At 41.6% G+C, this 12,539-nt stretch overlaps 1 protein-coding gene across 5 annotated transcripts in view; it reads left to right on the top strand.

The window, feature by feature from the left end:
- The window catches only part of SMOC2 (SPARC related modular calcium binding 2), a 217,768-nt gene that overhangs the window by 99,550 nt on the left and 105,679 nt on the right, over nt 1-12,539 (top strand). For all 5 annotated transcript variants that reach the window (XM_042445661.1, XM_042445660.1, XM_042445658.1 and 2 more), the window contains exon 2: nt 1,389-1,560. In XM_042445661.1, coding sequence (XP_042301595.1) covers nt 1,389-1,560 — 172 coding nt within the window. The remainder of the gene's footprint in view (nt 1-1,388; nt 1,561-12,539) is intronic.

Below are 12,539 nucleotides of genomic sequence, written 5' to 3'. Positions count from 1 at the left end.
TTCCACCTTTCCTAGCATCATTGCCTTTTTGAATGAGTCCTGCCTTCTCATGATGTGGCCAAAGTACAACAGCCTCAGTTTACTCATTCTGGCTTCCTGGGAGAGTTCAGGCTTGATCTGTTTTAGGACCCATTTGTTTGTCTTTTTCTCTTCTCCAGCACCACCACATCTCAAACAACAAATGACATTATAATATGAGTATTGATGTCTTCCTACATGTGGGTTTGATCTGAGCTCTGAAGAAATAGTATGCACTGAGACAACATTTTATCTGACTTAACAGCATTTTCTAAAAACAATTCCTTGTGCCTTCCAGAGATTATCTACTTGTGACTGCATACCTTTCATACCATATTTGCAGTTTGAAACAGTGGAGAGACTGTTCTGAAAAATTAAAGAGAAATCACTTATTATATGTCACCAGTCTTTCTGGGGAGTAGAAAATAAAAAAAATTGCCTTTTTGCTTATGTACAGTTAAATAAGAACAGGGCGTTAAAACTAATTATGCTTTTGAGCATTCATTTCAGTGCATGCAAATGCTGGCAATTCCAGTTTTTAAGATTATCTTGCATTAAAATCATATCTCACATTACCTGAATTGAATGTTTGTCTGTATCTATGGGCACAGTGCCTGAGTACTGATAAAAAAGTATCTTGATGGTCTCCCCAACACTGTACTGAGCATTGTATGAATATAAGTCTTTGAACCAGGCATATTAGTGTCTAGCTTCATGCCAAACATAATACACTAAACATATTAGCATTTAATCATTGAACAAATTCATTAGAGATTAAAGAACCACAGTTTATGACTATGGATTCCAATAATTCAGCTAATCTCTACTACTTGGAAGCTAATTCACATACACATCTAGGCAACTGCAGTGTTTTTCCGTATTGCATTACTTCAGCATTGCTTTATTACACCTCAGTTTTTGTGAGCAGCAGAAGAAGCTGTATTATACCATATCACACCATTAGTCTGTCTAGGATAGAGTGAACTCATCCTCATTGTTGTAAGGAGCACTCTTTTCCATTGTTCCTAGAGCTATGGACTTGTCACCTTTTGCATTCAAAGCAAATTCTCTGCCATTGTCCTATAACAGTGATGGTGAACCTTTTATAGACCGAGTGCCCAAACTGCAACCCAGACTCCACTTATTTATTGCAAAGTGCCATGTCCCTCTGGCTTTCTAGTAAGAAACTCTGGCAAACTCTGTGCTAGTGAGACAGCATGTGTGCCCACAGAGAGGGCTCAGACTGCCACCTCTGGCACACGTGCCATAGGTTCGCCATCACTGTCCTATAACAAGCAATCAGTAATTTGATAGCCATTTTTAATACTGCATCACACTTTACACTCCATTTTGCTTTTGTTTGTTTCAAGTTTTTAAGAGTGGAGCAAGACAAGGACAAAGAATGTAGCCTGGAATGCACAGGATCCCCTCAGAAGTCATTGTGTGCTTCAGATGGCAGGACTTTCCTATCCCGTTGTGAATTTCTGCGGGCGAAATGCAAAGATCCTCAGCTAGATATTGCCTACCGGGGCAACTGCAAAGGTAAGAAATTATCCAAGACATTATAAAGCCACAGTAACCAATGCTTTAACTACACTCCTTAAAATGTCAGTTCATTTGAAAAATGACAGTTGAATGGCCATTGAATTCCTACAAACACATGCTGAATATTAAGAAACAAATACAGATCCAGGTCCTTATCATATTGATATTACACTCTTAAAATGGGTCTAGGTCACTTTAACTGCGGTGGCTGCCTCCTTTTGCATTCTGGGAGTTGTAGTTTAGGAAGGGCCATTTATAATATTCAGCCAGAGAGATCTTAAGCCTCACTGAACTACAAACCCCAAAATGAAACAGGAGGCAGTCAGCAGTTAAAGTGGCCTAGCCCCGTTTTAAGAGTGTAATATGATAAGGTCTCCAGTTTGAGTGCTCCAGAAATTAACCAAGTTTCATCAACAGTGTAAGCATTCCCACAAACATATCTTGCCCATCTGTATAATCCTGCCAAGTGATAGGGAGGATTTTCTTGGAAACTTAAACAACTGCCTTATGTGATGTAAGACCTTTGATCCATCTAGCTCAGTATCATCAGCTCTAACTAACAGCAATGGCTACCCAGGGTTTCAAGCAGGATTTCTTCAAAGAACTACTCGGAGGTCCCTAGCATAAACCAGGCCTGACTCTGCATAGCTTCTGAAATCATCTGAGATTGGTGTGTACATAGTGGTATGGAAGTATATTCATTTCCCTCAAACCACATGCCACTCATAGACAAATCACATATTAAAGAAGCTGTAGAAAAATGGTTGTCTACATAGACTTACACTGTATACTGTCCATGTCACTCTTTCTCCATATTATTATTTTGCACCCTTTATGGCTTAGCCCTAGGATGCAAAACATGTTCTGGTACTCTGGTGAGCCATGGTTTATGTTATGTTCCATCCAGTCTAGTGTAGGATGGGATGGAAGTATTAGACTGGGAAGACAATGAAGTTAGTAGGACTGGTTCTAAAATTACCAGGGCTGGCCCAATAATTAAACAGCATGAAGTAGCTGCCTCAGGCTGCAACAACCTGGTATGGGGGAGTGGTGGCAGCTTCCTGGCTGTTCTCCTCTGCTAGAGGGCACAGCAGAGTATGCCACACATCCTGTCATGTGCTTCACACTTGTCTGCTGCCTTAGGTGTGGTGGGAGGGAGGTATTATTCCACTGCCAGTGTTGACTTAAGTTTCAGTTACCCATGGACTATAGGGGGATACCATTTCCAATCACCTGCCTGGAACATCATGCTCATCAATAGGAATGGTTAGTGAGTGTGGCTTTCCATTTTGCTGCCTATGGAAAAGGACACCATTTTGTCCTTTGCCTGGGCAGCAAAAGTGGCCCTGAAAGTGACATATTCCAACATTTTATATTGATGAGCATGATGTTTAAGGCAAGTGATGAAGTGTTTGATTTCAGTCCTACTGCTCTACCCAGCAACTTAAAATTGCTCCTTTATTTGAGTTTTTGATGCTACTGAAGCTTTTGTATAATTAGCTGGAATTTGTAGCACTAAAAGTGAGATAGTCAACATAACGTAATATGTTATGTAAGATAGTCAGCATAGCATGATGTAGTCAACACGACAGGATATCTTCCAGCAGCACCTTTCCTCCTGGCCAAAAATCCTCCTTTAATTATAACTCACAAGAGCCCAGTTCAGAAAAATCCAGTCCACTTTCAATCAAAATTATCCCGTTTGCAGGTCCTGCCTGATTTATTGCCTCCTGTTGTCAGTGGCATAGCCTTTTAATTGCTTTAATAACTAGTTTTCTTGCAGTGTTAGTTTTCTTTTCATTTTAAAATTGTGATATAATGCTAGTTTGCTATAAAAATAAGAAAAACAAAACAGAATGCCAGGAAATCAGCAAATTAAAAGTTTCTCACATACGTGGGAAACAGAAACCGCACCTTAAGGTCATTAGGAGAAGCTATTCATCAACAAATTACTTGTATTTACTTACTTAACAAATTTGACCCAAACCAAGGTAATATGCAATAAGGGAGATAAAAAGATAGGTATAAAATCCCTCTCCCTTGTTCCTTCTTTCTGATATCTATATCAAGGTGGACAAAGTGTGGGTTGCACATGGTGCCAGAAGGCCATTTTTACCCCACCAACAGTTTTCATAGAGTTATTTTACCCTCCTTTATTCCTTCACAGGGTACAATTGACCATTCCACTTCATTTTCAAGAGATTCTAGGCCTGTTTTGGGTCAGTTTAAAAACAACAACATTTCAACCTAAATCAAGGTTGTGTGTTTCTTTTTTAGCGAATTTATGAAAAATGGAGCAAGACTGTCTAAACTTTGTGTTTTATTCATTAAAGGTTTTTCTTGTGAAATTGTTTAGGCAGTATAGGAAGATAGGAATGGGTGTGGATGAACCATGTTGACATTATAGAGGCTGGTGTGGTATTCTGGCCCTCAAAAGTTGTCCAGTGGATGTACACTTATCTAAGAATAGCATAAGTAACAGCACTTATACCATTGTGACTCAAGGAAAATTGAATCAATGACCCATGTTCTTTTTTTTTTAATTGTCTTTTGTATTGTGACATTAGGAAAACCTTTATTGAACCTGCCTTAATTAAACTGCCAGACAATCTTCTTTTTATGTTTCCTTTTCTTCTTCACTGGAAATGCATCAGTTACTTTTAGTGGCACTAAATTTTGTGTAGCTTCGTATACTATTCAACAAGCCTGTGTACAAGATAGCGACTTCATTCATCTGCAAGTGTGATATGTTTTATTCTTTGTCTTGTCTGCTCATTTTAATTAACTGTGCTGTATGCACTTTCCCTTACAGTGTTGGTCACAGTCTGTAATAAACTTTGAGAGACTGATATGGGTAACAGAATAGTGGATCTATTCTTACAGATAATTGAACCACCTGAGTGAGCAGAAATATTGTTAGCAGGTCCTCAAAAATTGTCAGTTCAAGAGGTGAAATTCTCCAAATGCCAGTGGCAAATACTATACTAAATGCTGTTTTCTGCATGGTTGCCAAACAGACCAGAAAAACATGGCACCAGTAGAGTTTCAAGAGATTGGACAGGTACATAAGGATTTTGAATTTTTCTGAATTGTCTAGGACCTTATACAGTTGCCTGTTCTCTTCCATGGGCTTCCCATCCATGGATTGGCTCATCTGCAGATGGATCCACCCCATTCCCTTGCAAGGTGCATGTGACCATTGATTCAGTTGTATCACTCTTGTTAGAAATAATATTTGGCTTTATGTCATTGCCTATATCTATCTGCTGAAAGTATTCCCATGGAGTTCTGTCCTGGGCCCAGTGCTATTCAATATCTTTATCAATGACTTGGATGAAAGAATAGAGGGCATACTTATCAATTTTGCAGATGACACCAAATTGGGAGGAGTGGCTAATACCCCAGAAGAGAGGATCAAAATTCAAAAAGACCTGAAAAGATTAGAAAACTAACAAAATGAATTTCAACAGGGAGAAATGTAAGGTATTGCGCTTAGGCAGAAAAATATGAAATGCATAGATATAGGATAATAATAATAATAATAAAATTTTATTTATATACCGCCCTTCTATAAAATCAGGGCGGTGAACAACAGGAATAAAAATACAATTATACAATTATACAATTATACAATTAAGCCAGGATGGGGGACACCTGGCTTAACAAAACATGTGAAAGGGATCTAGGAGTTCTAGTAGCCCACAAATTGAACATGAGTCAACAATGTGATACAGTAGATAAAAAGGCCAATGCAATTCTAGGCTGTATCAATAGAAGTATAGTGTCTAGATCAGGGGTTCCCAACCTGGGGGTCGCACGACCTTTTCTTGGGGGTCGCCAGGTTGGGATTCCCCCCTGCCTCCCCCTCCTCCCTTTTTCCCCGTGGGTGCCGGTGCTAGTGCCGGCAACCGCAAGTAGAAGGGGCCGGGGTCACCTCCTCCCCTCCCCTTCTCCTCGCGGGTGCCATCAAAGGAGTCTCCCTCCTTGGAGGTCTTTAAGCAAAGGCTGGATGGCCATCTGTCGGGGATGTTTTGATTGGGAGTTCCTGCATGGCAGGGGATTGGACTGGATGGACCTTGCAGTCTCTTCCAACTCTACAATTCTATGATTCTATGATTCTAGGTTTTTTTTATTAAATAACTCTGAGGCAGTACAAACAGGCACTTTATGCCGGCTTGACTGCATACTAGGGCTGCATTCACATGCATTCACTTGACTGCATTCATATGCTCCAAGCTCTAGTTCCGCCACATAGCCTCTGCTTAAAGACCTCCAAGGAGGGAGATGGTGTGCACCCACCTATATGGTGTGCACCCACCTATACGGTGTGCGCCATGATGACGCACTGGCCAGAAGGGGCATCATCATGGCACACGAGCACACCTGTGATGGCCCTTTGAGGAAGCTGGTCAGAGCAGTTTCTTTTGGGGCACACATGGGTGCTGCTGTGGCACCGACCCAGGGCAAACAGGGCAGTGTTTAGCTGCCTGTCTGTATAGCTCCACAGTTAATCAATGTGAATGGGGAGGGGGGGGAGGTTTATGGATGAGAAAAATGTTTGTGGAATCTTTCTTTATAATCTCAAAATTATTGGATTAGGATGTCCAACCGAAACTGTGCATGTGTCCCTAGAACTGTGACATGCCTAAAAATATTTGCATTAGCTTTTTTCCCGTTGTATGACTATGGGATAGCTGAAGGGAGGAAACAGTCCTTAAAATACATCATGAAGCTCTACAGAATTTCTGATGTGTTAAGAAGTCTTCTTTGTGTTGTCAACAGAAGTAACAGGAGCCTGGATTTCAGTAGTGGATTTCCTTTATTAGTGTCATCCTGAGACACATATGGTAATAGAGCCAATTAGACAATACAAGACAGCATTATGAAGAGACTAAGAGAACAAGCAGAATATTTCATTTCAAACAGAATAGGGATGAGACAGAATGTCTCTTTAGAGAATTCATGGTGCTTTAAAGGCTTTTTGGAGCTAACAGAGATGAGGAATGGATAATGTGGAAAATTGTCTCCTGAAGGGTGACTCTGTGTGGTCTTTGTTTGGATAGAGCATGAATGAAGTCAAACCTTTGTGATCACTGGTATTTATATATAAAAGAAGGAAAGCATTGTGCTGATAATCATACCCTGCATTTAAACTGGGAAGCGTATCAACATTTTCTTAAAGCAGGCAATACAAAAACCTGAGTAGTTGGCACTAATTAGCCAAAATATCTTTCAGATTAATCAGAAATGTGAAGCAGAGCATTAAATATCACAATTTAGATAACTAACCAAGCACTGTGGAAAAGAAAAGATATTGAAAGAGAAGTGATAGACAGAATGCTACCTCAGACTTTTACTGACAGGCAAATAGAGCTGAGTTCACAAATCAGTTAAATTACAACAGAACCTAAGATTAAAGTTGCCTCCATGCTTGTCTTTTTCAATGGATTTTGTCTGCTTTTTTCATTCACTTGGAGAACTTAGATAATATTGCTCCAGAACCTGGAACATTGCTTTTACAGTTGTTATTTTAAAAAGTAATGCAGCACTCATATGCCACTGTAATTTTTCTCTCCGCAAAAGTGGCTCATGAGCATTACTCATTAGTTTAAGAATGAAATGTTAGTAAAATGTTAGCAACATATTACTTATTAGAGGCTTTAAAGTACACTTTAAAAATATAAAATGGTCCCAAATCCACCTAAAATGACCCAATGTCTGTGTATTATATGCCCTCAAGTCATTTCTGATTTATGGCGATTTTATCATGGGGTTTTCTTTAAAGATTTGTTTAGAGGAGGTTTGCCATTGCCTTTCCTGAAGCTGAGAGCATGTGACTTGCTCAAGGTCATCCAATGGGTTGTATGGCCAAGCAGGAATTGAATCATAGAGTTAGAAGAGATCACAAGGGCCATCCGGTCCAACCTCCCTGCCATGCTGGAACACAGAATCAATGTACCATCACAGCCTCCAAAGAAGGTGACTCCACCACATTCTGAGGGAGTGTGTTCTACTGTCGAACAGCTATTACTGTCAGGAAGTTCCTCCTGATGTTGAGGTGGAATCTCTTTTCCTGTTCATCATCTCCCTTGCCCTCTCAGTTTAGTACATTTTGACTCTGGTCAAATACCCCCCTCCCCCTTTTTTTTTGGGATGATAAAATTTATCACTTTTACTTCAAAATGTGACAAACCAGCCCTTACTGTCTTTGAGGATTCTTCTACTCATGCTGTTGGGTGGGACTCCAAATCTCTCCACCAAAGTCATGTCCTTAATCTGGTCCTGCCTGAATATTTTGGGATATGTGTTCCCCTCTACCCCAGCAATCGCGGATTGGAATATTATTGCTGGGGGGGAGGATTGTTGCCTGTTATTTTATTTTTTAAAAATAAAGTACAGTGGGTACTTGGTATCCACTGGAGTTTTGTTCTGGGACCTCCCATGGATAACAAAATTATATACAAAATGGTGTCCCTTATATAAAATGGAAAATCAAGATTTGCTATTTGGAATTTATATTTTTAAAATATACTTTCAAGCTGTGTATGCTTGAATCAGTGGATAAAAAATCCGTGGATAAGGAGGGCTGACTGTATCTTATTGTATTACTTGTTGCCAATATGTTGCTTTTAGTTTGGGGAAAACGTAAGGTTATTTTAAAATAGCAGTCTAAAAAGACATTTAAAAAAATGTGGTCCCAAATCACCAAAAAATCTTCCAAAATGATTGCTCAAAAGTGAACATTTGACTAAATGTTATTTATTGCATTAAAATGAATATAGTTAGCAGTTGTTACATAGTGTTTCAATGTATTAATATTAGTAACATGGGCCACATCCAGACTGATCAAAAAGACCAGAAAATCTCTGATTTTGGAGATCCTTACATGTTTTATTTATCCAATAATATTTTCTGTCAGATTCCAGTACAATCAGAGATATTGGAGTTTATCAGACAAGGGGAATTGGAAGTATAATCCGATGGCAATCTGAACACAATCATGGGGTTTAACGTTATTGCATGATAGACCGCCACACACAAATTTGGGCAATGGGAAGTCAGTCCAAATGCAATCATGTGGTTTCACGTTATTGCGTGATAGACTGCCACACGCAAATTTGGGCAATGGCATGCTATTTTTGGGCAATGGGGAGCCAGTTCGAATGCAATGCGCATTCATGTAAATGTGCGAAACTAGCGACTTTAAGTGAATGCGTTCTGGCCCCACTTTCTTTTCATTTGAATTTAAGAGAAATTCCTCCCATTTGATAAACTCCATTTTACACCACTTACCCAGGTCAGTTTATTTTAACCCAGTTTACAATCAGAAGGAAGAAGAACAAAATCTGAGACTTTTCTGTCTGGATGCATCCATTGTTACCTAAACAGTAACATATTATCTCCTAGTTCTGCCAATACCACCCTGAGTTGGTTTGTGGCTTTCAGTGCTTCATATTCCAGTCTCTTCTTTCACCTGGGCATCTTTTAATGGATTTCCTCAAAGCAATTGATATTCACATTCATGAGCAATACACATTAAGCAATATAGCATTTTTATTCACCATGCTACTTATATAAGTGTAATTACATTCTGGAAGTTATGCATCAATGATTTAAACAGGATGATCTTTGCAAACAGAGTGTTTGGCAGATTTCCCAGAAGGCAATGCTAAATACATCAATGGAGAGGCCAGATGAACAGAAAACAATTGGATATAATTCCATGTATAGAATTATGCAGTTAGCACTCTAATCCCATGCAAGGAAGCACTTCCCTGAAATATTAAGGTGATTTGTGGACAGTTAATGTAAGATGTTATAAAAAGCTAGAGAGCCAGTGTGTCATAGTGGTTTGAGTTTTGGACTGTGAATCTGGAGACCAGGTTCAAGTCCCAGCTCAGCCATGAAACCCACTGGGTAACCTTGGGAAAGTCACATGTTCTCAGCCTCAGGGGAAGGCAATGACAAACCTCCACTAAACAAATCTTGCCAAAAAAAAAAAAACATGATAAGTTTGTCTCAGGGCCACCAGAGATCAGGGAGAAAAAGGACTTGAAAGCACACAACAACAACATACAAAGCTAATCGGAGCTCCTATTGGAGTAGTGTGGGGTAAGGGGAGATACAGCGGTAGGAGCGTGGAACCACAACGGAAAGGAAGACGAGATCAATACTTAATATCTATCTCTCCTTCCATCCACTCTCCAGACTGGGGATTCTGTTGGTCTACCATCCACCCCGTGTGCTAACAGACTCCCTAGCCGAGCTGACACAACTGGCCTCGGAACTGGTGTTGGAGTCCCCTAGGCTTCTGGTCCTGGGGGACCTCAACATCCCTTTCGAGGCCAGTCAAGGTCCAACAGGTGCGGCTCGGGAGTTCATGGCTACCATGACTGCCATGGGCCTGTTCCAATTAGTCTCAGGGCCCACGCATTGCACTGGTAACACACTCGATGTCCTCTTTAGTACGGACATGGGCACTCCGTGGGCAGAGGTATGTAATATCTCTGCCCTATCATGGACGGATCATTTCCTGGTTGAGGCTTGACTAAAGGCTTCTACCCAAATCCCCCCTGGGGGTGGAGGACCTATTAGGATGGTCCACCCTCGAAGGCTGATGGAACCCAAAAGGTTCCAAGAAGCCCTAGAGGGCTATATGGTTGGAACTGATGGCAACTCTGTTGATGCCCTGACTGACACCTGGGATAAAGATCTCTCCAGGGCTATACACAGTATCGCGCCGAAGAGTCCTTTCCGGCCTGCTTCCAACAAGCAACCCTGGTACACAGAAGATCTCAGGGAAAGGAAGCAGTCTGTGCAACGACTAGAGCGCAACTGGCAAAGACACCAGCACTTAGCCAACAAGACACACCTTGAGTCTCTTTTGAAGGCTTACGGAGTGGCAATAAGTGCAGCAAAACATTCATTTTATGCTGCACGTATTGTGTCTGCGGAGTCGCGTCCGGCAGAGCTGTTCAGGGTAGTGAGGGAGCTGACACAACTGCCCCCTCCCTGAACCCTATATTAGAACCATCTAAGGCCTGCTGTGACGAATTTAACAACTTCTTCACGGATAAAATCTCTCGGATAAGGGCTGATCTCGATGCCAGCATTTTTTCAGAACCTATAAGAGAGGCATCCAGAGCTTCCGTGGAATCTATTAAACTGGATCACTTTGAGTTTGTGAATACCGAGGATGTGGACAAGATTCTTAGAAGTCTTAGGAAGACGACATGCTCTCTTGATCTCTGTACTTCATGGCTGACAGCTCAGGGGGGTCTGCGGTAACATCTATGCTGTGCCGCATAATTAATACATTGTTTAGTGAAGGGCGATTTCCATCTAATTTAAAATTAGCAGTAGTTAGACCTCTGCTAAAAAAGCCCTCTCTAGACCCCCTGATTCGAAACAACTATCGACCAGTTTCGCTGCTGCCTTTTTTAGGGAAGGTGATCGAGAGGGCAGTTGCCTTCCAGCTTCAAGCGATCTTGGATGAAACGGATTTTCTGGACCCATTTCAAACTGGCTTCCGGGCAGGCTATGGAGTTGAGACTGCCATGGTCGCCTTAGTCAATGATCTCTGTCTGGGCATGGATGGGGGTAGCGTGTCCCTGTTAGTGCTTTTGGACATCTCAGCGGCTTTCGATACCATTGACCATGGTATCCTTCTGGAACGCCTGAGGGAGTTAGGTATCGGGGACACTGTGCTCCAGTGGTTCCGCTCCTACCTCTCAGGTAGATTCCAGATGGTGCAGCTGGGGGACTCTTGCTCTGATAAGAGGGAGCTTACATCTGGCGTCCCTCAAGGAGCTATTTTGTCCCCCATTCTATTTAACATTTACATGAAACCGCTGGGAGAGATCTGGAGACACGGGGCGCGGTGTTATCAGTATGCTGATGACACCCAAATATGTTTCTCTGTGTCTCCGACTGTTGCAATGACTAGGGATGGTATCTCTCCTCTAAATGCCTGCTTGGAGTCGGTAATGGGCTGGATGAGGGGAAAACAACTCAGTCTGAATCCAGAGAAAACGGAAGTACTTGTGATAGGCTCCCCGGGTCCAGGTAGTGAAATTTGTCCACCTGTCCTGAATGGGGTCACACTCCCCCTGAAGAACTCAGTTCGCAGCTTGGACTCGTTGCTCCAATTGACATCTCAAGTGGATGCGACTGTCAGAAGCACCTGTTATCAGCTTCGGCTGATACGCCAGCTGCAACCCTATCTCGGCCAGGGGGACCTTGAAACGGTGGTACATGCTCTGGTAACCTCTCGATTGGATTTCTGCAATGCGCTCTACATGGGGCAACCCTTGTACCAAACCCGGAAGCTTCAATTAGTGCAGAATATGGCAGCAAGATTGGTCGCTGGATGTTCCAGGACCGATCATATAACACCTGTTCTGCAAGATCTTCATTGGCTGCCCATTTGCTTCCGGGCACAATACAAGGTGTTGGTTATTACCTATAAAGCCCTAAATGGCTTGGGCCCAGGGTACTTGGAGGACTGCCTCTCCCCATATAATCCACCCCGCAAACTCAGGTCAGCCGGGAATAACTTGTTGAGGGTTCCAACCACGAGATATGCGTCAACCTTGCAAAGGACCTTCTCCATCTCGGCCCCTAAAATTTGGAACACTCTTCCCGATGAGCTCCGTTCCATCACTTCCCTGGATTTATTCAAAAAGAAGCTTAAAACCTTTTTTTTCCACCAGGCTTTCCCCCATGTCCCTTGATACTATGTGGCTTCCCCCATATGTACTGGCATCATGGATTAACAATTCAGCTGGCTTTGATTTGGGGTAATTGGTTTTATTAGTTTAATGTAATGTTTTAATATAGTGTTATTGCTATGTTTTTATTGACATTTTTATTCTGTATTGTTTTTATTGCATTTTCTGTATACCGCTTTTCCACGATGATCAAAGCGGCATACAGAAAATGCAATAAAAACAATACAGAATAAAAATGTCAATAAA

Source organism: Sceloporus undulatus, chromosome 1 (assembly GCF_019175285.1).
Source record: "Sceloporus undulatus isolate JIND9_A2432 ecotype Alabama chromosome 1, SceUnd_v1.1, whole genome shotgun sequence".
NCBI classification, from domain to species: domain Eukaryota; kingdom Metazoa; phylum Chordata; class Lepidosauria; order Squamata; family Phrynosomatidae; genus Sceloporus; species Sceloporus undulatus.
The sequence above is the reverse complement of the archived record's forward strand: the minus strand, read 5'-3'. Positions and strand labels throughout refer to the sequence as shown.